The sequence below is a fragment of the Tenrec ecaudatus genome, chromosome 5, assembly GCF_050624435.1.
Source record: "Tenrec ecaudatus isolate mTenEca1 chromosome 5, mTenEca1.hap1, whole genome shotgun sequence".
NCBI lineage: Eukaryota > Metazoa > Chordata > Mammalia > Afrosoricida > Tenrecidae > Tenrec > Tenrec ecaudatus.
Window position 1 is genome coordinate 17,010,522 of NC_134534.1, and position 27,161 is coordinate 17,037,682.

The 27,161-nt window shown below is 40.8% G+C and overlaps 1 protein-coding gene and 1 pseudogene across 1 annotated transcript in view; one reads left to right on the forward strand and one right to left on the reverse strand.

Moving 5' to 3' along the window:
- Positions 1-3,237: 3,237 nt before the first annotated feature.
- LOC142448594 (eukaryotic translation initiation factor 5 pseudogene) lies at positions 3,238-4,597 on the reverse strand (annotated as a pseudogene).
- A 3,099-nt stretch (positions 4,598-7,696) lies between these two features.
- The window catches only part of LOC142448595 (solute carrier family 22 member 22-like), a 47,863-nt gene continuing 28,398 nt past the window's right edge, over positions 7,697-27,161 (forward strand). Inside the window, exons 1-2 of the mRNA XM_075550541.1 lie at positions 7,697-8,098; positions 20,311-20,411. Coding sequence (XP_075406656.1) covers positions 7,697-8,098; positions 20,311-20,411 — 503 coding nt within the window. The remainder of the gene's footprint in view (positions 8,099-20,310; positions 20,412-27,161) is intronic.

The window sequence follows — 27,161 nt, forward strand, 5'->3', positions numbered from 1 at the left end:
TATATATAATTTGTTCTTAGGTTCAATATACATATTCATTCTTGTTAGATGCAATGGAGTCTGTCCCATAGAAACCCTATGCACCACAGACCGAGACACTGCCGGTCCTGCACCACCTTCATCATTGTGACTGAATCCATCATTACAGACACTGTATAAATCCATGTCCTTGATAGTCTAGTTGGTTAAGGCTCATACACTCCCTGCTGTCGAGTCAATGCTGACTCAGAGCAAAGCCCCCGTAGGTTTCCAAGATGGTAACTGTTTATCGGAGTAGAAAGCCCAGTCTTTCTGCTGTGAAACTGCTGGTGGTTGCAAACGATCTTGGTTTTTGAATTTTGGTGGTAATCTCTCTAAGATTGAGTCATTCTTCTGGGTATATTCTATATGCTTTGCAACTACAAGTCAGATAAACCAGTTCTTCTGTCTTTCATTTTCACTGTCATCTTTCACATGCATATGAGAAGATGTGGCTTGGGTGAGGCGCATCTTAGTCATCATATCTTTGCTCTATACATCTTTAGAGAGATTTTGTAGCAGATTTTACCACTGCCATCTTCCTTTAAAGTTCTCAATTCTTTCATGGACATTGGTTATTGATTGATCCAAGCAGAATGAAATCTATGATGACTTCAATTTCTCTTTGTTTATCATGATGCTATTTATGAGTCCAGTATTTTTTTGTTTTCTTCATGTGTGATCCCTACTGGAGGCTGAAGACTTTGACCTTCATCATCAAATGCTTTCAAGCAGGTGTCTAATTCATCTCATTTTGAATTTAAAGTCTTATTCTCCTGATAGTCCTGCTTCTGGGATTAGCTGTTCAGTATGCTGATTAAATAAACAAAGTCAGAGGTTACGAGCAGGGTGCACAACTTTTCCTATTGCGAATCGCATGCTCTCACTTTGTTCTCTTCCAATCACTGCTTGTAAGTAGAGTAACTAAAAAGAATAGAAGAAATAATGAAGTAAAATAGTCGAAAAGTTCAAAGGCCAATTCCAGAAGACAAAGTAAAGCATTATTATGAAGTACTCAAGGACTTGGAATTTGAAGAACAAAAAGGAAGAACAGACTTAGTATGTCTCTAGCTGAAAGAAATGAAAAAAATACAAACAAACAAACCTTCAAGCTTCAAGTTGAAATATTAAAGAATTCTTTAGGCAAAATAATAAATGATGCAGGGGCATCAAAATAATATGGAAGGAATAGAGTCACTATTAAAAAACAAGGGAAGAAATAAAAGAAATAAAGAGAACAAGAGGAGCATATGACCAAGAATTCATGAAAGAAGAAGTGCAAGATGTACTGAGGGGATTAGTGAAAAACAAGTCTCCAGGCATTGACAGAATACCAACTGAAATATCTGAACAAACAGATGCCATGGTAGATGTGCTCACTAGTCTAGGCCAAAAATTTAGAAGACAGCTACTTAGTCAACCAGCTGGAAGATATCCGTTCTTGAACCTATTCTAAAGAAAGGTGACCCCAAAGAACAAGATTATTGAACTACATCACAACATCTTTAATGTCGCATGGAAATAACATTTCTTTGAAGAAAATGCAAAATTAGATATAGCAGTACCTCCAGAAAGAGCTGGCAGAAATTTAAGCTGAATACAGAAGAGGGCGTGGCCTGAGAGATTACATTGCTGATGTCACACGGATCTTGGCTGACAGGACAGAAGTCTAGGAAGTTGGTTACTTTTGTTTCATTGACCATGCAAAGACATTCAACTGTGTGCATAACAGCAAGCTATGGATAACATTGGGGAGAATGAGAATCCCAGAATGCTTACTTTTGCACATGTAGAACGTGCACACAGATGAAGAGGTAGGCAATAAGAGGAAGGTGATACTGAATGGTCTAAAATCATGAAAGCAGTATCAGTATTGTGTTATTTCACCATACTTATTCAATCTATATGCTTAGAAAACAAACATGCCATTCGAGAGGAGGAGCCTTGTTTACAACCTGTGATACACAGAAAGTGCTATTTTTATCAGCCCTGGCAGCGGTGTGAGCCTGGAAGTCTACAGATGAGCATCTCCCTCACAGGCTTGAGCCTTTCTGGACTGACCCACTTCCATAACTGTGTGAGTCACTCCTTCCATATCAACTCACGTGTCTCTAGGTGCTATTGAGTTTGCTCTCACTGATCGCACCCTACATGCAACAGAACTGCCGGGTCCTGCACCATCCTCAATAGTTCTTATGTTCGAGGCCCTTGTTGGAATCACTGTGTCAGTGCATCTTGTTGAGTGTCTCCTCTTTTTTTTCCTGCCCCTTCCCTTTACCCAGCATGATGTCCTAGTCTAGGGACTGGTCTCTCCTGACAACATGTCCAAAATGTGTGAGACATACTTCCAAGGATCATTAGAGCTGCACTTTTCCCCATAGAAATATATAAGCTAAAATATCCATATATATCTGAAGCAAATGCACTGAATGCAGTTTGAATGAATTATATGAATGGCCTCAATGTCCAGCTCCAGCTTTCGATATTCATGGGCCTTTCTTCCAGGCTGGTTTGGAGTCCTTATTGAAGGGGCTAAGATTATTTCTCTCCACTTTATTTTTGTGTCTGCCCATCGGTCAGGAGGATATCCGGAAAATAACACATTCTAAGCCATAAAACGGACTTTCAAGCTCCCGTTGCTGTTCACAGTCTGCAACCAGGACATGAAAGCAGAGAGGATCGAACGTGCAGGAACATTTCTACATGCCCCTCTCCAGTACAGTGGAAGGCGAAGGGCACACTAGGATACAATTCCTTACTCATGGAAGAGACCCAAGTTAATGGAGATAATGAAATGGCGGAGTGAAGAAAGATAGGATGTTCTCTCACCTCCACGATGACTGAGTAGACTCTTGAGTTTTGGTCTGAGACGTGAGCATAGCATGAAGTCTGGGTGCTGGAAAGCACACACCTGGAAAGAGGAGGTACTTACAGAGGATCGGCCGAAGCAGAAGACCTGTCATAAAATCAGCCTATGGCTGGATCTGCCTTTGGCAGAATTTACCATCCAACTTTACATTTTGCCAGACTTTTTAGATTAACTAACGGCCCCTTGAAATCTTTTCCCAATTATATGTCTTCAGTAAACCCACTCTGTTCAAATATTTTCTCTGACTCTTGTCTGAATTTTGTCCCTCACACGAGTAGAACAAGAACCAAGGAGTGGAGAGGCTTGAAACTAAGAGTCTCGTCACTGTAACACAAGCACGGTGTCCATCTTCAGGAACTGGTCTTTCCTGACATGATGATGCTAGGCCGTTGTAGCTGTTGCACATGCGCATTGATGCAGGGAGATTTTGCAGCATTACACTGCAGAGCCAGGCTGCATCCATCACTTTCAATGGTATCAGTGTCGTTGTTATCATCCCCGTCAGACCACACAGTTTCAACTGTAGGTAGCTTGGCCGTCTTTGGTTGTGTCCCCTCAAGAACCCTTATCTTTATCTTCTTCTTCACTGAGGAAGACTCCTCCTCTGACTCCTTCAGGCATTTTATGAAGGGTGTGGCTTTGACACGAATTTCTTTAGCAAGTTCTTTTAATTTTTGTATTTAAAGATCATTTGATTGGGGGATCTTAAACAGGTCTTATAACAATCCATACATCAATCGTATCAAGCATATTTGTCCATATATTGCCAGCATCATTTTCTAAACATTTACTTTCTATTTGAGCCCTTGGTATCAGCTCCTCTTCCTGCCCCCCATGACCCCTTGATAAATTATAAATTATTATTATTTTCGTGCCTTACACTGATCGCTGTCTCCCTCCCCCCACAGTTTATGTTGTTCGTCCACCGGGGTGGTGATGGTGGTTATGTGTTGATCCCGGTGATCGGTTCCCTCTTCCACCTGTCGTCTCCCACCTTCCCCCTCCCCTCCTGGTATTGCTACTACTCCCATTCCTGTTCCTGGATTCCCGTGCAGTGAAAGGCAGGACTGATAGTGGGGGATGAGGAAGCCTCAAGGAAACAGAGGGATATGGTGTATTTCATCAGTGCTTTACTGCGCCCTGGTTGACTCATCCCTTCCTTGTGACCCTTCCGTGAGGGGATGTTCCATTGGCTAGAGATGGGTTTGGGGTCTCTGCTCCGAACCTCTTCGCTCTCAACAATATGTTTTTTGTTTGTTTGTTTGCTTGTTTGGGGTCTTCTGATGTCTGTTAACGGATCCCGTCGACACTTCATGATCGCACAGGCTGGCGTGCATCTTCCATCTGGGCTTGTTGTTTCTCTGCTAGATGGCTGCTTGGTTAACTCCAAGCTTGGAGAGTTCGTTTGTGGTCTTTTCTGACCAGCTACAGGTCACCCACATGACTCCTTCCTCCCACAGGTCTGCACCAGACCTTTCCTTCAAGGTGTGCGGGATCTTGGAGAAGAGCTGAGCTTGATGCCTCACCACCACACCCTCCAAACCATGCAGAAGGTACTCGTATCTGGGCCTGATTGTTCTCGTGACAAAATCATAAGACGTTCTGCCTGTGCTTCTTGATTTGTTGCCTTCTCTTCTCATTACAAAGAACCTTAATCAAAACAAGAGGGACCACAGCTTTCACGTCCAGTCTTTGTACTTCAGCAACCATTTGCCAGATGAGTCAATAAGCTGTGCTCAACATCACAACAGTTTCTACGGCATTTTTCCCTAGCAGAACACAAAATCTCATGGCCACACGTGGTTAAATTGGCCATCACAAAAATCGAGGTTTGAGTGAAACTACTTTTTATGAAAAAGTTCACTGTGACCAGAGAGAAACTTCCCAGGCAACACTACTGGGTACTCTAATTCAGAGCAAGTTGCTTGATGATCACCTAGGGAGAAAAATGCATACTATGAATGCCCCACCCAGCAGAGCTTTCAGATGGTGTTTTTTGGTACTCTCTTGTATGTCAAGCATGCCTTGACAGCCATAGGCCTTACAAGAATTATGTATTGTTTGCTGTTTTGGATTGATAGGCAGATCTGTTTCAGGATTCTCTTATTCAGGACAGAGAGCACATTTCAAAAATCATTTTATTGGGGGCTCATACAACTCTTATCACAATCCATATACACATCAGTTGTATGAAGTACATTTATACATTCATTACCCTCATCATTCTCAAAACATTTGCTCTCCATGTGAGCCCCTGGCATCAGCTCCTCATTTCCCCCCTCCCTCCCCGCTCCCCACTCCTTCATGAACTCTTGATAATTTATAAATTATTTTGTCATATCCTACACTGTCCAACGTCTCCCTTCACCCACTTTTCTGTTGTCCATTCCCCAGGGAGGGGGTTATATGTAGATCCTTATAATCGGTTCCCCTTTTCTACCCCACCCTCCTTCTACCCTCCTGGTATTGCCACTGTCACCACTTGTACTAAAGGGATCATCCTCCCTGGATTCCATGTGTTTCCAGTTTCGATCTGAACCAGTGTGCATCCTCTGGTCTAGCCAGATTTGTAAGGTAGAATTGGGATCATGATAGTGGGTGGGGAGGAAGCATTTAGGAACTAGAAGAAAGTTGTATGTTTCATTGTTGCTACCCTGCACCCTGACTGACTCATCTCCTCCCTGAGACCCTTTTGTAAGGGGATGCCCAGTTGCCTACAGATGGGCTTTGGGTCCCCACTCCACACTGCCCCTCATTCACAGTGATATGATTTTTCTTTCTTTGATGCCTGATACCTCATCCCTTTGACACCTCATGATCATGTGGGCTTTGTTGCTTCCGAGCCAGAAGGCCGCTTGTTTACCTTCAAACCTTTAAAATCCCAGATGGAGAGCACATTTTTTAATGACTCTGTCCAACATGTCTTACTGCTTATTCACCTTGTGAGCTCCATTAACAATGTAACGGTCATTCTTAACATGAAACTGGGTCTATACTCCCAGCTCTCAGCCAAAATGTTTGGTGGGATACATTGGAGACCAATTAAATGCCTTACAAGGTCAACCATGTTGACTCTGACTGTCTTGATTCAACTTCCTTTGCTCTCAACTTTAGCAATCAGACGGTAGCATCTTGCAGTGATTGAACTGGTCTGACACATTCTGGTTGAAGTTGACAGACAATTTTGGCTTATAGTGGCCCTCTCAATAAGATGAGGAGATCTTGATTGCAATTTTTCTTTTTTTGGTATCTACTGTCTAGAGAAGAAGGGATTGCAAGCATTCTCAGTCTCTGACATGAAAACATTTTCTCCACTGAGGCTGTAAGCCTCTGGATTGCATGTTATGTTTCTGCAATACAGGTATCAATGGCTGCACAACAGCTCAGTTATTTCAGATAAGCACATAAAGGCAACACTGCTGGCCTGGGATTGGGGTGAAATGAGGCCCAGGGTGCAGGCACAGAGCAGGTGTACAGTGCTGCAAGAGCTCAGGGGGGACCTGCAGACAGAAAGCCTGGAGTCAGGGTGCCCAGCACAACGGCACCACAGTCCTATCTCTGGAATTAAACTTCAAAGACAGATTTGTTTGTTCTTCGGTAGTGTATAACACTTTAGATTTTAATTTTTCAAAAAGATGATAGATAGATAAAAGAGTTTTAATAAGAGATAATGATTAATCCAGGGAAGTTAAACAATGTTTCAGTTGTCTGAATCCTTGGTGATGGGCTACCAGAGGTGAAGTATTAGCTCTTTTGGAATGGATTTGAAGCGGACTTTATTTCTTAAGCCACAAATACTTAGCATTATTTTCTTCATGTGCTTCCTCCACGTCTGCTTCTGATCATCTGCAACAGAAAACGCATGCAGGTAGGTGTTAATCTCTCTTTGTTTAAGTCAGCGCATTAATATAGAGGCAGCAAAAGAGGCCAGCAGATAGCTTCTGGGCTTTACTTCCATGAAGTAAAGGAGTAGCTAGCTGCAACCCAAGGGTTTCAGCTCTAGGTTCTTGGTTCTTTTTGGAACTGTGGCTTTAGGCTTGCGATTTCGCCAGGACATTTTTTTCCCTGCCTTATTCTGATGGTGATATAAATTTTAGTGAACACTGCAAGGCTCCAGGACCTATGAATAAATGTGAATGAATCATTCCACTCTTGACTGCCTTCCTCTATAACCCCTTCTGTATTATTCTCTGCCTTTCGGGTTACTTGAGTAACTTGGTGTTCTTACTAGCCCCTGAGAAGTTTGATCATCAGTTTTGTATCTCAGTACTTTGAAACCTTCTGGTTTATCTGCCTAGAATACCCATCTCCGTCACTCTACTTCCAGTCCCAGTTCCTCGGATATTTACTTACCAGATTAAGAAGGTGCAATCCTTAAATAGCCAAGGATCTCATTGTTCAATCCCATCAAAATACCTTATGCTGTTTATCCACATCACAGAGCAAACATGGTGTAGTTGTTACATTATGACCCTCACCTATTTGGTTAGAGATCTTCAAGAGGGCAAGCGAATAGACTTTTCATGAAAACTCTTTTCTGAGGGATTGGCAGAGTACCTAACTCTGCATGTGAGACATGTTGCCCCGAATGAAGTCAAAATAAATCTTCTCACAAAGACTGGTGACGAATATCACTGTATTGATAAGCTATAGAAAATAAATGTCAATCTTTAAAATATAGTACCTAAATTCATCAATGATTTCTTCCTTTGACTCTGTTTTGCAGGACTTTAAAATCATTTGTTCATGAAAGATTTTAATTCATTCCTTTTGTACTCTTTTCTAGTTCAGAAGACCAGCTCATTTAGCATGGCTTTTGATGAACTTCTGCAGCATGTTGGTGACAGCGGCCGGTTTCAAATTTGGAACATTGTGCTCTGTATACTTTTAAATATTATGTCACGTTCTCATATGTTCGTTGAGAATTTTTCAGCGGCCATTCCTGCTCACCGCTGTTATGTTCAGCTCCTGGACAGCCCCATACCAGAGACCAATGTCACTTTGAATATGACAGCTGAAGTCCTGTTGAGGGTCTCCATCCCGATGGACTCAAATCATAAGCCAGAGCAGTGCCGTCGGTTCCGTCAGACTCAATGGCAGCTCTTAGATGCCAATGTGTCAGCCACCAACATGACTGAGCTGGAGACAGAGCCCTGCTTGGATGGATGGATTTATGATCAAAGTGTTTTCAAGTCTACCATCATAACTGAGGTAATCAATGAATGGCCTACAGTGATGGCCAGAAGTGAATTCAATGTGGATTTAGGATAAATCCACTGGACTTGTGTGAAGGTGTACAAGACATAACCGGAAACTTGCATAAAGCATCGAATTAATAAAAAGAGAATGGGAACTAAGAATGTTGAATATGTAAATGCTTATGTTCCTTGAAGTGCTTTTAGGAGCCTGGGGGCACAAGCAGTTTGCTTTCAGATGCTAACAAAAGGTTAGTGAGTGGAACCCACCTGAGAGAAAGACAGGTGGTCTTCTCCTATAAAAATTCTGGCCCAGAAAAAACAAGAAGCACTTCTCTATGACATTAATGGGTTGCTATGTGTCAGGAACTAACTCAATGGTGGCTGATTATATGTGCTTTAGCATGCAATCGTTTTAATGATTTCAAATGTATGTGGCTACTGGATTAGGTTGTATAAGCCAAGGTACTTAAACTATATAGACCTCAGTTGTCTCATGAAATCTGGAAGATTCATTAGGTCCAGTGTTGACTGTGAACAAGTGAAAGCTATTTATTCAGATTATGAGATTGAGCCTCTGGACTCTAGCTTATAATATTGTATCTGCGTATTTCAGTTTCCTTATTTAAAAATTATGACTCTTAAAAGGGAAAAGAGTTATATCTTAAGTTCTTAGGAAAACTCCACTTTAGTGTTATTTTTGTCATTGTTAAGCCTATCAGATTGTTCCAAATGTACAGCAACCTCATGCACCAGAGAACAAAGCACTGCCGACTCTTATGTCATTCTCATAGCTATGTGTCTGGTCATTATAGAAATCTATGTGTCACTTCAACTTACTGAGGGTCTTCCTCTTTTTCACTGACCTACTACATTAAGCATGATGGCCCTCTCTCAGGGACTGGTACCTTCTGATGGCTCGTCTGAAATACATGAGAGAAAGCCTGCAATCCTCACGTGCAGGGAGCATTCTTGCTGATAGATTTGATCATTCTCCTGGCAGTATATGATGCTTCTAGTATTCTTCAGCAACACTCTGACTCAAAGGACCATTCTTCTTGGTCTTTCTTATTCATTGGCTAGTTTTTTTCCTCTTTCTTTTATCATTTTATTGGGGGTTCGTACAGCTCTTGTCACAAACCATACATACATCCATTGTGGCAAACAATTTGTACATTTGTTGCCATCATCATTCTCAAAATGTTTTCTTTCTACTTGAGCCCTTGATATCAGCTCCTCACTTTACCCCTCCCTCCCCACAGCCCCCTTCCTCATGAACCCTTGATCATTTATAAATTATTATTTTGTCCTATCTTACACGGTCTGATGTTTCCCTTCACCAACTTTTCTGTTGTCCATCCCCCAGGGAGTAGGTTATGTGTAGATCCTTGTAATCAGTTCCCTGGCCTTTCTATATCACACCTTCCCTCCACCCTCCAGGTATCACTACTCTCACCACTGGTCCTAAAGGGATCATTTGTCCTGGAATCCCTGTGTTTCCAGTTCCTAGCTGTACCAATGCACATTCTCTGGTCTAGCCAGATTTATAAGGTAGAATTGGGATCATGATAGTGTGGGTTAGGGATAGGAAGCATTTAAGAACTAGAGGAAAGTTGAATGTTTCATTGTTGATACCCTGCATCCTGATTGGCTCATCTCCTCCCCATGACTCTTCTGTAAGGGGGTGTCCAGTTGCCTATAGATGGGCTTTGGGTCTCCCCTCTGAACTCACCCTCATTTACAACAATATGATTTTTTTGTTCTTTGATGCCCGGTACCTGATCCCTTCAACACCTCGTGGTCACACAGGCTGGTGTGCTTCTTCCATGTGGGCTTTGTTGCTTCTGAGCTACATGGTTGCTTGTTTATCCTCAAGCCTTCAAGACCCCAGGCACTTTATCTTTTGATAGCCGGGCACCATCAGCTTTCTTCACTCCATTTGCTTATGGACACATTTGCCTTCAGTGATCATATTGGGAGGGTAGGCGCCCACTGATATGGTTTTTTGTTCTTCGATGCCTGATACCTGGTCCCTTCTACACCTCGTGGTCACACACGATGGTGTGCTTTGTTGCTTCTGAGCTAGATGGTTGCTTGTTTACCTGCAAGTCTTTAAGACCCCAGACGATATATCTTTTGATAGCCAGACACCATCAGCTTTCTTCACCACATTTGCTTATGCACCCATTTGTCTTCAGGGCTCGTATAATGGAGGTGAGCACACAATATGATTTTTTGTTATTTGATGCCTATTAGCTGATCCCTTCGACACCTCGTGATCACGTAGGATGGTGTGCTTTTCCATGTGGGCTTTGATGCTTCTGAGCTAGATGGTTTCTTGTTAACCTGCAAGCTTTTAAGACCCCAGAAGCTATATCTTTTGATGGGAAGGCACCATCAGCTTTCTTCACCATATTTGCTTATGCACACATTTTGCTTCAGCGATCGTGCTGGGAAGGTGTGCATCGTGGAATGCCAATTTAATAGAACAAAATATTCTTGCATCGAGTAAGTACTTGACTGTCCTTCTGCTGCCTTAATACTAAACCTATAAATATATGTATGTAGATCTATTTCCCCATCACCATAAATATATTTACATATGTACATGCCTGTATTTAGACCTCTATAAATACCTTTTGTCTCCTAGTTTTTCCTCCATGTCCTTTTACTTTCCTCTTGTCCCACTATCATCCTTAGCCTTCATTTGGATTTCAGTAATTTCTCTTGGTTACCTTGCCCTTGCTGAATCCTTACCAGGCCCCTCACATCCTCCTTGCCACTAATTTTGGATCACTTGTTGCTCCCTTGTCTCTGGGTTGGTAAACACCACCTCCTTTCCCCCTTCTGCCCACTCCCATGTCCCCCCAAAACCATGAGTCCCATTGTTTTCTTCTCCAGACTGTTCATCCAGCCTATCTTATCTAGATAGCTCTGCAGAGATAATAATATGCACCAAAAAACAAGGCATAGCAAGACAAAGTGACAAAAGGGAACAAACAATGACAACAACAAAAAAAAGAAAACCAATGACTCAGAGAAGAGTAAATTAATTAAAAAAAAGAAAAAATTAAAAAAAATTTTAAAAAGAAAGAAAAACCTGTAATTAGATCAAGGTCCGATTTTTGACCTCTAGGCATGTCCTCCAGTCAAGTGTGATGGAGTGCCACTCTCTAGCCCCAAAGTCTATCCTTTGCACTCCCTCGGGAACTCCCTGCTCTCTTCCCCCTCTTGCTTTGCTGCACGTGTTTAGTGTTTTTCCTCAGTGTCAGGGGGTCAGACCAGGGCAGTGTTGTCCCCTGTAAGGCCATGGGTCAGTGAGGAATGTCATGTTTCATAGTGGGATAAGCCATATGGTCCACTCTGTGCATTGGCTATTTGTACCGGGGATATCATCCTCCAGGTCAAATGGGCCAGGTTGAGCTCCACTCTCTCTTCCTCCCCCTTGTTTGCTCCCATGTACACTGATCAGACATGTCCCTCTCCCTGAGCTGCAGCTTAAGTGCCATCCTCTAAAGTAAATTCTTCTATGGGAGGGGCAATTGTCCACATAGCTGGTATTAGGACTGAGCCCTCAGGCCACTCCACTGGCTCCCCTCTCCATAATGGCATGCTGCATTCGCATCCTGGAACACTGGATTTAAGTCTGGACCCCCTTACCTTGTGGAGACACAAACAATACCCTCCTCTTGGGTTGGTCAGTGCCCTATTCCTCCGCCACATCTCTCGCTTTTTTTCCTTTCCTCCCCCACCCCCCTTTTTAGTTGACTATGATTTGTTCTGGCCCCTGCCATACTACCTGAACCACACCCCTGGAGTGTTTGAATACAGTACCTTTTTGTCCTGTGCCCCTTTTGCAGTTTTCTTTTTTTATAAACTTACCTCAGCAGACTCATGTTGCACTTGTCCTTTTTGCTTGGCTTACGTCACTTAGCATTATTTCCTCTAGTCCTTCCCATGCAGTGATATGCTTCATGAGTTCATCTCTGCTTTTTAGTGGTGCATAGTACTTCATTGTATGTATGTACCACTGTTTTTTAATCCATTCATCTGCTGATGGGAATTTGGGTTGTTTCCAACTCCTTGCAATTGTGAACTGTGCCACAATGAACATTGGAGGACATATGTCTGGCCGTGGTTTGTTTCTTGTATTTTCTAGGTATATGCCCAAGTAGGGGGATTGCTGGGTCATATGGTAGCTCAATTTCCACCTGTTTTAGAAATCACCAGACCAATTTCCATAGTGGCTATACATACCTACAGGTTCACCAGCAGTGGTTGAAAGTTCCTATCTCACCACAGCCTCTCCAACACTTATTTTCTGATTTTTTGAATTGGGCTATCTTTGAGGGTGTTAGGTGGTATCTCATAGTTGTTTTGATTTGCATTTCTCTTATGGCTAATTATCAGGAACATTTTCTCATATGTTTATTGGCCATTCAGATTTCAGATTCTGTGAAACTTCTGTTCAGGTCCTTTGTCCACCTCCTTAGTGTACAGTTAGTTTTTCTCTTATTGTAAGCTTGCAAAGTAATGTAGATTTTAGTAATAAGGCTTTGGCTGATGTGTCATTGATAAGGATGTTTTCCTAGTCAGTGGGCTCTCGGTGAATTCTTTCAATGTACACAGGTGACTTATCTTCAGCATATCCCACGTGTCTATTTGTGATTCCTCTGTATTTGTATCCTTTTCCTTTTTCTGATAGCCTATGTATTCCCTGTGCAAAGGTTCTCAGGTTTGTCCCAATTTCCTCTTTAATGGCCCTGATTTGGGGGGTTTAACTTCAAGGTCTGTGATCCACCTTGAGTTTATTCTTGTGCATGGAGTGAGGGAAGTGTCTTGCTTAATTTTTCTGCAGGTAGATATTCATTTTTTCCATCACACTTTATTGAAGATTGCATCTGCTTCACATTTGATATTTTGGAGGCCCTTATATTGGCCTGTAGTTCTCAATTCTAGTGGGAATTTTGCCTACTTTAGGTATCAGAGTTATATTAGCTTCCTAGAAAGAGTTTGGGAGTTTTCGTCTTTTTGTATGTTCTGGAAGAATTTGCGTAGGATTGGTGTCAGTTCTTCCCTGAATGCTTGGTAGACATCTCCTGTGAAGCCATCTAGCCCAAGGGATTTTTTTGTTGTTGGTGATCCCTTAATAAACTTGTCTATTTCTTCCATTGCTATGCGTCTGTTGAGGTTCTTAACATCCATCTGGGATAGTCTAGGGAGGGATTGTGTTTCCAAATATTTGTCTATGTCTTCAAAGTTGTTGAATTTGTTAGAGTATAAGCCTTCATAGTACTGTGTAATTATCCTTTTTTTTTCCATTAGGGTCTATTGTAATGTCCCCTGCTTCATCCCTCATCCCTTCAATTGTTGTTTCTTCCTTCCTTTCTTTAGTTAGGTTTGCCAGCTGTCTATCAATTGTTAATTCTTTCAAAGAACCAACTTTAAGCTGCATTAACTTTTCCATAGTTTTCTTTTTCCCCTCTCCTGTATCTCAGCTCTGATTTTTATTATATCTATCCTCTTGCTTTTAGTAGGGTTGTTCTGTTGGCTCTGGTCTAATTGGTGTATATTTTGTGCTGGCATATAATGAGTCTCTCTTCTTTTTTCATTATGCATTTATTGCTATCAGCCATCCTCAGATAAATGCCTTTGTTGTATCCCAAAGGTTTTGGTACATCATCTTTTCATTCTCATTGGTTTCTAAAAACTCCCTGATTTCATCTCTGTTCTGGGTCAATACCCACTCCTTTTACAATAGAGAATTGTTCATCCTCCAATTGTTTGCCCTCTTTTTCTTCACAGTCCTGTTAATTTCCAGCCTTAAGGCACAGTGATCATAAAGAGATGTCTGTATAATCTCTATGTGCTTGAATTTACTTAAGTTTGACTTGTGTCCCAGCATGTGGTCTATTTTTGAATGTGTGCCATGTGGGATTGAAAAGAATGTGATTTTTTTGCATGTGGGTAGAAAGCTCTGGAAATATCTATAAAGTCAAGCCATCCAATTGTGCTATTTAGATCTGTAGCCTCCTTGTTGAGTTTCTTTCCCAGTTATCTGTCTTTTTCAGAGAGTGGTGTATTAAAGTCACCAACTATAATTGTTCAGCCTGTGATTTCATCTTTCATGTTTTGGAGTGCTTGATTTACAAGTTTCGTGGGTCTCTCATTGGGCGCATATATATTTATTATGCTCACTGGTTCTTGGTCTACTGCTCCCTTGAGCATTATAAAGTGCCCCTCCTTTTCTCTTGTTATGGCCTGTATTTTGAGGTCAATTTTGTCAGATATTAAGATCTCTACCTCTGCTTTTTTTTAATTACCATTTGCTTGGAATATTTTCCTCCAGCCTTTAAGTCTTAACCTGTTTTTTGTATGCAAGCTTGAGATGTGTCTCCTGTATGCAACAGATCGATGGGTTATGTTTTCTGAGCTGTTCTATTACCCTCTGTCTTTTAATGCCTGAGTTCAGGCCATTGATATTCAGTGTTATTACATCCATCTGTGGACTCTGTGATGTCATCTTATACCTTTTATGCTGTGTATTTTCCTACCTACCTATCTTATCCGCTTGTCTTGTGTGTGTATGGTTTATGTTTGCTTACTTTCCCCTATTGAGCCAATGCTATCCTGGGGCTGTTTCCTCTTTGTTGCCCTGTGGGTGGAGTTGTTCTATGTGATTATCTCTTATTTGCCCTCAGTGTGTCGATCTTCTGCCCATACTGGATTGGCAAGGATCTTTGGTAGGGCTGGGTTTCTTTTTATGCATTCTTTGAGGTTTTCCTTGTGTGGGAAGACTCTTACTTTTCCATCTATCTGCATAGATAATTTGTCTGGGTAAGTATTCTTGGGTTTGTGTTGTTTTCCTTCATATTTTGGAATATGTTAATTCATTCCTCCCTCTTCTTTATAGTTTCCTCTGATAGGTCTGAACATACTCTAATTGGGGTACCTTTATATATGACTGTTTGCTTTTCCCTAGGTGATTTTATGATCTTCTCCTTTTCCTCATAGTTGGATAATTTGGTAATTATTTGTCTTGGTGACTTCTTCTTGGGAATCAGTCTGGCTGGTGTTGTTTCAGCCTTCTGAATGGTTGCTTGGTTTTCATTTATTAAGCTGGGGACGTTTTTCTCTACGAATTCCCTTGCTATTTTCGCTGTTGATTTCTTTTTGGTGTCTTGTTCTGGTAGTTCAATTATTTTAATATTGTTTCTATTCATAGGATCAGACAAAGCATTCATATTTTCTTCAGCTTCTCTGGTTGTCTTATTTGACTGCTTTTACCATTTACTGAGGTCTGTTTGGTTATCTAGGTCATGGGGATGAGTCTCTGCCTCCTCAAGTCTGTTGGCAAAGTCTGTCAATTTGCCACTGGATTTTGTTATTTAATCCCTTAAGTCTTTTGTTTCCATTTGGTGTGTTGCCTTGATCTCCTCTATCATTTCATCCTTTTCCTGTATTGCTTCCCTCAAATCTTGTATGACTCTAAGCAGTATTCTGAAAATTTCTTTCTTTGCAGGTCATTATCTGCTTCTTATATGCACATCGTTAGGTTCATGATTTCTTCTGGCATTGTCTTCTACTTCTGCTTTTTAGTTGAGGCTGTTGGGACTGGTTGCTGTTTATGTGTTGTTTTAGAAGAACTTGGAGCCATCTTACAGAATCAAAGAGGACTGGGCTCTCCCTTGGGGGACTCATATGACTGCTTTTATGAACTACCTGCCAGTGGCTGTACTGAGAGGTCAGGCTATCATTATGTCTTCCTCTGGTTTCACTCTTACTCTAGCCATCCAGTATTCCATTATGTGGAATGTGAATTGGATAATCCTCTCATGTGACATTGGTTGGGTTGTTTTGGGCTGAGGAGGGCATTGCTTCATTGGCTGATCTGTAAGTAGACCTCATGGTGCTTCAAGCACCTCTGGAGGCCTGTGGTGTTTTCCTCTACAATTGGAGTGCCGAGGAGGGTGTGTGGGTGTACCCTCCTTGGTGCAGAGCACTGTAGCTGGCAGGGGGAATTAGAGAGATTGCCTTGGAGGTTGGGTGGACGTTCCCACAGTAGCATCGAGCCACACCAGTGGTGGGCAGGAGTTTCCCCTAACCACTTTCAGGGTCTTGGGGTTTAGGCTGGAGTTCTCCTGACTGTTTGAAGGGGAGAACCCCTGATGCTTGGTGTATGGAAGAGGACCGGTGTGTAAAGTCAACAAATGTGGGTGGGAGCTCCCCTAGTTGGGCCTTCAGAGTTGCCTCTGGCTGAGGAGAGGTGCTTGGAAGCTGTTAGTGGCTTGTGAAAGGGAAGAAAGGGAGAGGAGAAGAAGAGAGAAGGAAAACAAAACTTGAGCAAAAATGCCAAGCAACCTAACACCAACTCTCACACACACAACTAAAATGCACAGACTAAACAAGGGTGAAAACAACAAAAAAAAAGCAACAACAAAACAGGAGAACTGAATCTGCTGGAACTGTAGCACGAAAGAGAGAAGTGATAGAAGAGGAGAAAAAAATGAAAAAGTGAAAGAAGAACAAAAAGAAATGAAGAAATAAAGAAAATTAAAAAATAGATCAAGAGATAGCTGAACCCCATGCCATGTTGTGTGTAACACTGTCTCATGTTGTGTGCAGTGCTGTCTTCGGGAGCAGGCTGTAGTTCCACCCACTGGGTGGGCAGGGTTGCCCTAGGAAGAGGGTAGGGGTCTGGACACCAGCAGTGGCATGTGGAAGGACAGGGAGAGGAGAGAATCATAAAAGGAGAGAGAGGAGAAGAGAACAAAGAAAGAGAGAATAAAGAAAGTAAAAGAGAAGAAAGAGAAAGAAGGGGAAAAACTCAACTGTGCTCACTACGATTGGTTGTGATGGTAAAGAGAAGAAAGAGAGAATGAAGAAATAAAGAATAAAGATATCGCTGATTCCTGGTTACCTGAAGTGAGGCCTAGAGGGGTTTAAACCTTGCCTCACGATGGCAGGTTGGTGTGCCTTTTTCATGCAGGGACCCAGTGGTGCTGGGTGGAATTTCCCTAGTGGGCGAGATCACCTTACAGGACTGACAGAGGCTTCCTGACAGTGGCATGATGTAGATGGCTGTCACAGCTGCCTCATGTGGTGTGCAGCACTCCCACAGAGGGCTAGGTGGAGTTCCCCTGGTATTTGGAATTATCTCCTCCTGGCAGAGGGTAGTGACCTGAAAGCCAGTAGTGGCATATGATAGGAAAAAGAGGGAGCGAAGAGGAGAAGGATCAAAAAAGAAAAAAAAAAAAAACAGGGAAAATTAAGAGAGAGAATACACAAAACAAACCTGATCCCGTTGAGGCCGACTGTGATGGGAAAGATAGAAGTGCAAGCTAGTAAAGAAGGAAGAAATAGAGTGGTAAGTAAGGAGATAACTGAGACTTTATCACCTGTATGTGGGGCTGGAGGAGTTCCAACTTTTCCTCAAGGCAGAGGGGTGGTGTGCCTGTTTGATGTAGGGTTCCACAGATCCTGGGTGGGATTACTCTCAAAAGCAAGATCACAGCAGCAAGCCAAGCTTCAGTTCAGCACCACGTTATTGAGTGCTGGAGTTCATTAGTACACCTGCCTTGTGCTGTGTGTAGCACTACAGCAGAGGCAGAGGGGTGGAGTGTTCTCACAGCCCCATGTAGGGCTCCAGGACAGGCAAGACCCATATGTGTGTAGAGTCACTGAGAGGGAAGCTGGGCCCACTCTCCTATCTAGACTGCTGGTGTCCTACTAGAGAGCAGAGAATTTTATTTTTCCCCCCTGGCCAGCTAGAATAGAATCAAATTAAACTGTCTCCCTGGCTCTGGGCTCTCATTGTCTAGTTTTGACAGGTATATGAGGCAATCAAAAACACCAGGGTTGGGTTTAAGGCCACTTAGTCTACCCTGATATGTATCTTTCCTGGTTCCAAACCTAACAGTGGCCCCTTTTTCTGTTCCAGTGACTGCCTATGGATTTATATAGAGGTTTCAGATGAGCATAATTCTCTTTTACATTAGTTGTATATATACTGCTGCTTGTACTATTTTATTGATGAATAAGTTATTTCAAATTTAATGTTTTGTTACCAAAAGTATAGTTTTGGGAAATAACCTAGTATGATGCTTCCAGTAGGAGTGGGTTTGGGGGCCTAGACTACTATGGATTCATCTCTTCACACAATGTTTTCACTCTGGGCCAGTTAGTGGAATATCTATGAAACTACCCACACCTTCATTATTCATACTATCTTTAAAAAGGTACTGCATTTATTTAATTTTTAACCTCTGAAAAGTCAAAAATTTAAATTTGGAAATTTAAAGCTAAACTTACTTTTGTTTTCAGATTAAAAATAATCTTATGTCTTCCCGCTCAAAAGGAGACAAAAGGTTGTTAGCAGGGATATATTCTGTCTGTATTAAAAGATCATCATTTACTCTCCCTTTTGGGCAGACCCAGCGGTCTCTGGGAATTCCATCTGTTGTAGATGGATCCTCATTTAGAGTCGTTTCTTTATATGTATGGATTTATAATTCTGTCTTCCTTTTTAATAAGACACACCAATTCCAGCACAACCCATTCACATAGCAAAAGAAAACTTTACTTCTCAGGAGGATTATTTTCACAGGTACAAAGGTTAGGACTTCAATTGAGGCAAGATTTAATTTATAACACAACCCACTCTTATAATTTTTAATACTCTAGTATTATGGAAAAACAATTTCGGTATAAAAAATTCTCCATACTATAATTTATACTCTGCTTACTGATCATTTGGAATGCCTTATTTTAGCCTTCATCTTGCAAATCAAAAGTACTTTACTTTCAAAATTGTTGTCATTATTATGAGCTTAAGATCCTAGTTGGATCTTACAGCTAGTTATTTGACTAAATTTAAAGGAGAAATAAATTGAAATTATCTGATTTGAAGAAGAGAAAAAGGAAATGAACAAAGAAATAATTTTTATTTAAATTATTGCCTTGCTGCAAGAGGGAGGTGGGTAAAAAATGATGGAGTATAAGATATTGGGAGGATTTCAAGAGTTAAGGTTTACAGAAATAAATGCTATTATATACATAATTCTGTTACAGGGGTGGCCTACGAGTAGATGCTGAGAGATATGCAGGCTGGACAAATGTGGGAGGGAAAGTTGGACCATGCCTATGAATATATAAAGATATTATAGAGCAAAGCTGTATGTGTAGGCCTATGTTTGCTGCAAATGTATCCATAAAAGCGGTGAAACATACTGGAAGCAAAATTATAAATACTTCTTAGGTATAACAAAACTCTTTGAAGGAATGACTCATGGACGTGGGGGATGAAGACCATAGTCTTGGGGAACAAGGTCTTTTGACATAAAATAGTTCACAAAGACAATGCTCCTATATCCTGTTCAGGTATGGAGGGTCTGGGGTCTTTAATGATGGTGAGTAGTCATCTAAGATGCAACCATTGGTCTTTATCTACCAAAATGAAAGGAGACTGATGGAAATAGAAAGCCATGGAAACCATAAACACAATTGACTAAAGGACAACAAACATCAGTCTCCATGATGACCCTGAGATCAGAAGTAGATGATGCCTGGATTCCACTACCAAATTCTCTATAAAGGATCACATTAGAAGGTCCTGTGGAGTAGTGGGAGTAGAAAAACATAGAACAAAACGTAGCTATAAAAGACACCCGTCTCACTGTTCAGGTAGCGTAGTGGTATCCTGAGACAATGGTCCTTACCCTTCAGGTCTAGAACTAAACTCAGCCCTGTGCTAAAATAACCAATCATTTAAGAGAAAAATGGCAGCATTTACTCAAGGACACGGTTCAGAGGGTTAAAAAAGAAAGAGGAAACATAGAGGGAGTGTGATACGTACATTGTGGGGATTGTAATCAATGAGTTCACACAAAATGCATATGAATTGTTGAATATAAATAGATATACATGCTAGATGCCTTCCCCCTCACCACCATCCCAGCTTAATTATTACTTTGCTTTGAAATTTTAGGTAACTACTGTAAGCCGCTCTTACTTAGCCCCTGAGAATGTAAGCATCCTCATGATACGAATAACATTTGTCTTGATTAGATCTATATTAACAGATCCTAAAATGATACCTAGAAAATAGCACATAGTAAAATCTATACTGCTGCTAACAGTGTAAAAATACACAAAATAGTCTTTGGTTATTAATTATGATTTCTTAAATGCGATTGCATAAGACTTTGCTTCTTCTTCTTTCTCTTTCAGTGGGACTTAGTGTGTGATTTTCGGTTGATGAAATCCCTTTCACAGGCCATCTACATGACAGGTTTACTTATGAGTGTATTCACTGGAATAGTTTCAGACAGGTAAGTCTAATTTAGTAAACAAGACACTTGCTACGTATCCCCTAAGTATTTATAATGTGAAATATTCTGTGTAAATCCTTATCAAGAGGGATGCACATTAAAGGGAAACTAAGAAATACAGAAGATATGAACCAAATAATAAAGATGAACATGGTTCAAGATAATGTGAAAATTTGGAAGACTAGACTCAATAATACAAATTTATCAGACTTACAACTTGAAATGAACCACAAAAAGACATTGCTAACTTGATTAATCTCAGGTGATCAAACAGGAATAATTAAAAGTGGAGAGGTAAGTGATTCTAAGAAATGGTGAGTAATAAAAGTTGATTGATAAAAAGTGGAATAAAGGGAATAATTAAATACAAGGTAAAGAAGCTGAGATTGTCAAGTGTTCTGAATGCTCATTTATTAATTCTTATGTTTATTATAGTAGGTAAAACAAGCAGAAAGTTTTGAAATTCTATTTCTGTGTAGGTGAGGCTGTTTTAAAGGATATGGCATTCTTAGAATATCAGCACGAGAAAATTGATTTGGTAGCAGTTTGCAAAACAATCTGATAAAGGGACAAAAATATAAGTATGAAGATTGAGAAATTGTTGGCCGATGGGTGTTGACTTGGGTGGAGTGGAAGATGGTAGTCTACAGGAGGGAGAAGGGATATCAGGGAGTGGAAGAGGGTAAGCGGATGGGGGAATGGTGTTGAAGAGTAGTTTAAATTGTTGAATACAAAGTTGATGATCTGAAGTGTAAACCCCAACTAACTCACAATTTAATTTTTTTGTTAAAAAATTAAAAAGGCGGCCTGCAGGGTGCAGGGTCCGCCTCCATTGGTGGTCCACCAATGGAATGTTCTACCAAAGAAAGCAATGTTCAGCTTCAAGTTCATCTACTATTATGCGATTTGAAAGGAATGTTCAGCTTTAAGCATCAACTATTATACTATTTAACTTTTGAAACTTAGACCTGGCCTTTTAATTTTAAAGTAAAAATGTTTTGTCACTCAAAAAAAAAAGAAGTGGAAATTTGTCCGTGTGAATTGGATTAAGGTAATAATATAGAAGATGAAAAAATATGTAAATGACAATGACATCCTCAAGGAAGTAAGTTATTCATTAAATGGACATTGATAGAGGAGAGAACTCTAAAATAGGGCAATATTCAAATCGGTAAAATTAATTTTGTTGGGACAGAAAGGGTAAGGTGGTTTATGCAAATAACAACTTTAATTTATCTAAACATTTTAGTCAAGAAGGACGACAATATTGAAAATGCATAAATAAAACATGTATCCTTTAATTTATGACAGAGAAATAATAAGAAATTACAACGGGGCAATAATGAAGAACTGGCTAAAAGATCTCATATTGAACATGGGGATCCTGATTTTGCCATTACCTGTGAGATATCCATTGTTTTTGTGCTGTGTGGATTATTTATCTTCTTTTTAAAATGGTGTAATTATTACATCTGTATATCAGTTGTTTAGATAGAATGTGATAATGTGGTAAACAAGTTAATTATAAAATATCAAAAGTCAGTGAAAAAGCTGGTAATACAGCTTTGATTAATGATGAAAGGAATAAGATACATAACAATTGGAGAGATAAGAAGGAGAGCTACCATAGGTCATTCATGAGTGGCATTTTGTTCTTTTGTTTTACATAAATGTATGAGGAAGGTATCATAAAAATCAGTTACTGGAAGAGCAAGCTATTCCCAAACTAGATTCTAAATAATCTCCTAAATTAAAGTAACAATAATTTCCTTCCTGGTTAAATATCCCCTAGGGAGTCATCATTTGGGAGACACATTTAGTCACTAAATCACCCAGATATTTTTTCCCCATGAGCTGTAGGACTAGTGCGGCTTGGAGCAGTTGATAAATTATGAATGAAAGTAATTGTCTGAAGTTTAAGATCTTGTCTTACCAAAAATACATTTTGGGGAACTTAACTGAGTAGTATGCTCACACGAAGAGTAGGCTTTGGGGCCTAGACCACCATGGAGTCCTCTTCATAGCTTGTGTTCACACTGGGCTATTTAATGGGAGCCCATATGACACTTTTGTTATTCATGCTTTCTTTAAAATTTACTATTTTTATTTACTTTATGGTACTGGAAAGCTCAAATTGGGGAGTTCAAGGTGCACTGTTTTGCCGCAGCTCTTATTTTCTGGCTCTCAAGTGTCTGCCCGCTCAAAGGCAACCGAGGGACATGACCTAGGAAAGCTGGATGAGTCCAAGAATTGATGCAATGTTCTCTTACGTAACAAATACTTTCTGCGAGGCTAGTTGTCATTGTTGGACTAATTTAGCTGCTTGCATGACAGAGCTGGCCGACGGCCAGTGTTGCTCCTCTCTTGCCTGCTGTCTGGAGCCATTGGTACCTGCTGTTCCTTTGCTCCTACTTTCCCCACTTACTGTGTTTTGAGATTCCTGATGGCAGCTTTTGTGAGCACCATTGAAAACGCCAGCATTGTATTTGGTAAGTTTACTTTCGTCTGTGCCCATGTTGAAATGCAATTTTGAAGACGTCTCTGTGACCCGTGAGTTACTCTCCTGGATTTCCCATAGGTGTTGAATGGAGTAACTCCAAAAGGCGCCCTACCATCGTCGCAGCCGTAGGATTTGCGTGGAGCACAGGCCAGGTGTTGCTGGGTGGACTGGCTTATGTTTTCCCGGATAGGCATATGATCCAGTTGTTCATCTCTGTCCCTTATTTCGTTTGCTTTCTGTTTTTATGGTATGTGGATTTTGCTACTTATCAATATTCACAAGATTGATGCGAACAAAATTTTGGTTATTTCTTCTAAGCAATAGTTTGTCACTAGTCTGTACTTAGGGTAGTCATCTAGCAATACTGAATGAAAACATGCAAGAAAGAAAACTTTGTTTTCTAAGTATACAGCTATGTAGAAAATGTATTAGATCAACTAAATTGATAATTTAATTCTATTAAACCTTTTTTTAGAGGCAAATGATGATGACATATAGAAAATGCTCCAATAATAGCAAACACTATAAAATCTTTAAGTAATGTAAAAAAGTAACTAAGGTCTCTCTCTCTTTTTTGGTAAATCATTTTATTAGGGGCTCATACAACTCTTATCACAATCCATACATACATCAATTTTGTAAGGCACATTTGTATATTCATTGCCCTCATCATTCTCAAAACATCCATTCTCCACCCAAGTCCTGGAATCAGCTCCTCATTTTTCCCCTCCCTCCCGGTTGTCCCCTCCCTCATGAACCCTTGATAATTTATAAACTATTATTTTGTCATGTCTTGCCCTGTCTGATATCTCCCTTCACCCACTTTTCTGTTGTCCGTCCCCCAGGGAGGGGGTCATATGTAGATCCATGTAATCAGTTCCCTTTTTCTAATCCACCCTCCCTTTACCCTTCCAGTATCACCACTGGTCCTGAAGGGATCATCCTCCCTGGATTCCCTGTGTGTCCAGTTCCTATCTGTGCCAGTGTACATCCTCTGGTCTAGCCATATTTGTAAGGTAGAATTGGGATCATGATAGTGGGGGTGGTGGTGTAAGCATTTAGGAACTAAAGGAAAGTTGCATGTTTCATCGTTGTTACATCGCACCCTGACTGCCTCATCTCCATGAGATCCTTCTGTAACGGGATGTCCAGTTGCCTATAAATGGGCTTTGGGTCTCCATTCCGATCTCCCCCTCTCCATTCACAATGACATGATTTTTTTTGTTCTGAAGACTCCTGATCCCTTCAACACCTCGTGGTCGCACAGGCTGGTGTGCTTCCTCCATGTAGGTTTTGTTGCTCTGAGCTAGATGGCCACTTGTTTACCTTTAAGCCGTTAAGACCCAAGACACTATATCTTTTGATAGCCAGGCACCATCACCTTTCTTTGCCACATTTGCTTATGCACCCATTTGTCTTCAGTGATTGTTTCAGAGAGGTGAGCACACGATGATATGATTTTTTGTTCTTTGATGCCTGATAACTGATGCCTGCAGTACCTTGTGATCATGCGGGATGGTGTGCTTCTTCCATGTGGGCTTTGTTGCTTCTGAGCTAGATGGCTGCTTGTTTACCTGCAAGCCTTTAAGACCCCAGATGCTATATACTTTTGATAGTTGGGTGAGCATCATAGAATACTAATTTAATTGAACAAAGTATTCTTACATTGAGGGAAGACTTGAATGGAGGCCCAATATCCATCTGCTACCTTAATAATAAACTTATAAATATATGCACATAGATCTATTTCCCCATCCTCATATATAAATATATTTGCATATGTACATGCCTTTATTTAGACCTCTATAAATGCCTTTTGCCTCCTAGCTCTTTCCTCTAGTTCCTTTGACTTTCCTCTTGTCCCACTATCATGCTCAGTCATTTGGGTTTCAGTAATTCCTCTTGGTTACATTACTCTTGATCATGTCCAGCAGGCCTCCTACACCCTCCTCACCACTGATTTGGATCACTTGTTGTTCTCTTGTCCCTGGGTTTGTTAACACCACTTCCTTTCCCTCCCCTCCCCCTCTTCTATATTCCCCTGGAACTTTCGGTCCCGTTGTTTTCTCCTCCAGATTGTTCATCCAGCCTATCTTATTTAGGCAGACCTGCGGAGATAATAACATGCACAACAACAAGACAGAGCAAAACCAAGCAACGATATACAACAAACCAATGACAAAAACAAAACACAAGAAGAAAGCAAAGCTTGTGGTTAGTTCAAGGACTGTTTGTTGGCCTTTAGGAGTGTTTCCCAGTCCAGTCTGCTTGGGCACCAAGCCCTGGCCCCAAAATCCACCTTCGGCATTCCCTGGGACCTCGCTGCTCCATTCCCTTGCTGTTCTGTTGCACCCCCTTTGTATTTTGCCTGGGTATTGCGGGATCAGATCGGGCGCAATTCCCACACTGTGTCTCCAGTGCTAATTTCTCTCTTTATTTGGAAGTAAAACCCTTTTATCTTTCAGTTTTCTTCTTTTTAATTCATTAACTGAGACCAAGTACTTTTAATGTATGTTTAACTTTTAGGTGCACAAAAAAATAAGTGGAGCATTTCTCTACACACCCCATCTTATGCACACACATATAGACACTTCCCCCTAATATTAGAAGTGTTCATTAATGTGATACATTTGTGATGCATTTGCTTAACCAAAATTGAGATAACTTGATTAGTGAAATGCCATAGAAAATATTAGAGTTTATTTTTTCAGTTGTAGAGTTTTGTGGGGTGGAACAATGTCTGAGGGCAATTTATCTATCATGATTGTATCACTCTAGTTTCAGTGCCCTAAAATTTCCTGATCTTTTCCTTATTCAGTCTTTCCACTGAGAATGTCTGACAATCATGCATCGTTTTACTGGTTCTGTAGCTCTGCTCTATCCAGAATGCACATAGTTGGGCTTAGGTGAGAGGTTTTAGAAGAGTTTATGGGAAAATTCAATTTTTCTTAAACAAAATCAATGCATTTTGTTGTATGCAATATACTATCAACCAAACCTTTGATCAACGCTTTTCTGCACAGCCATGCCTTTAATAGCCAAATATTTTAAGAAGGGGCGGTTGTGTGTCAATTACGTAAGTGAGAAATACTGAGGAACACGGTCCCACAGCTAAAACGACACAGTCATTTCTCCCCAAAGAGCAGAGTCGCTTTAATGCCTCTTTGTTTGAATGATTGCTTTCTTATTCACTGAAAAATTTTGTGAAGCATTAGGAGCAACAGGAGGGGTTGCCACCTTGATTATATCCATACAGGCCATCTCAACTGTGAATTTTTCTATATGTTCTAAGGTGCAATAACCCCTAAAGGCTGTCCTACATCCCTTACATTCATAGGGTTTCTCTCCACTGTGAGTCTTGACATGTCTAGTGAGTGCTGAGAGCTAGCTAAAGGCTTTCCCACTTTTCTTACCATTACCTTTTAACTCCATATGTTCCCCACAAATGCTTGGTGCTTGGTGCTGTTGAGTTTGTTCCAACTCCCAGTGTCCCCGTGTACAACAGGATGAAGCACTGCACAGTCCTGTACCATCCTCGCCATCATGGCTACGCCTGAGGCCACTGTGGCAGCCACTTCGTCACTTTATCTCCTTGAGGATTTTTCTCTTTTTCACTGACCTTCTGCTTTCCCAAGCATGATGTCCTTCTTTAGGAACTGGCCACTGGAGACAACGTATTCAAAATATGTGAGATTAAGTTTTGCTATCCTTGTTTCTAAGGAGCATTATGGTAATATTTCTTTCAAGACTGATTTGTTTGTTCTACTGATAGTTCTCAATAGTTTCAATATTCTTTGCTAGCACTTAATTCAAAGGAATTATTTCTTCTTAAATCTTCCTTATTAGTTGTATAGTTTTTGGGCGCATATGAGCTCACTGGCATCAAGTCAATTTCTACTCCTAGAGACCCAGTGAGACAGTGCTGTTGTTGGTAGGTGCCCTTGAGCTGGTTCCTACTAATAGTGGCCCTGTGCACAACAGAACAAAGCACTGTCTTGTCCTGGGACACCCTCTCAATTGTTCTTATGTGTGAGCCCATTGATACCAGCCAGAGGAAAACAGCTTAATTTAAAATACATGGATTGGGACATGCACACCTGTGTTTCAAAGTGACGTCTTTGCTTTGTAACGCTGCTCCACAACTCACAGCTAAACTCACTGCCATTGCGCTGATTCTGAAAGGAGCCTTCAAGGTAGAGTGAATTATGTGTTGGGCTGCTAACTGAAAGGTCAGGAGCTCAAAACCACTA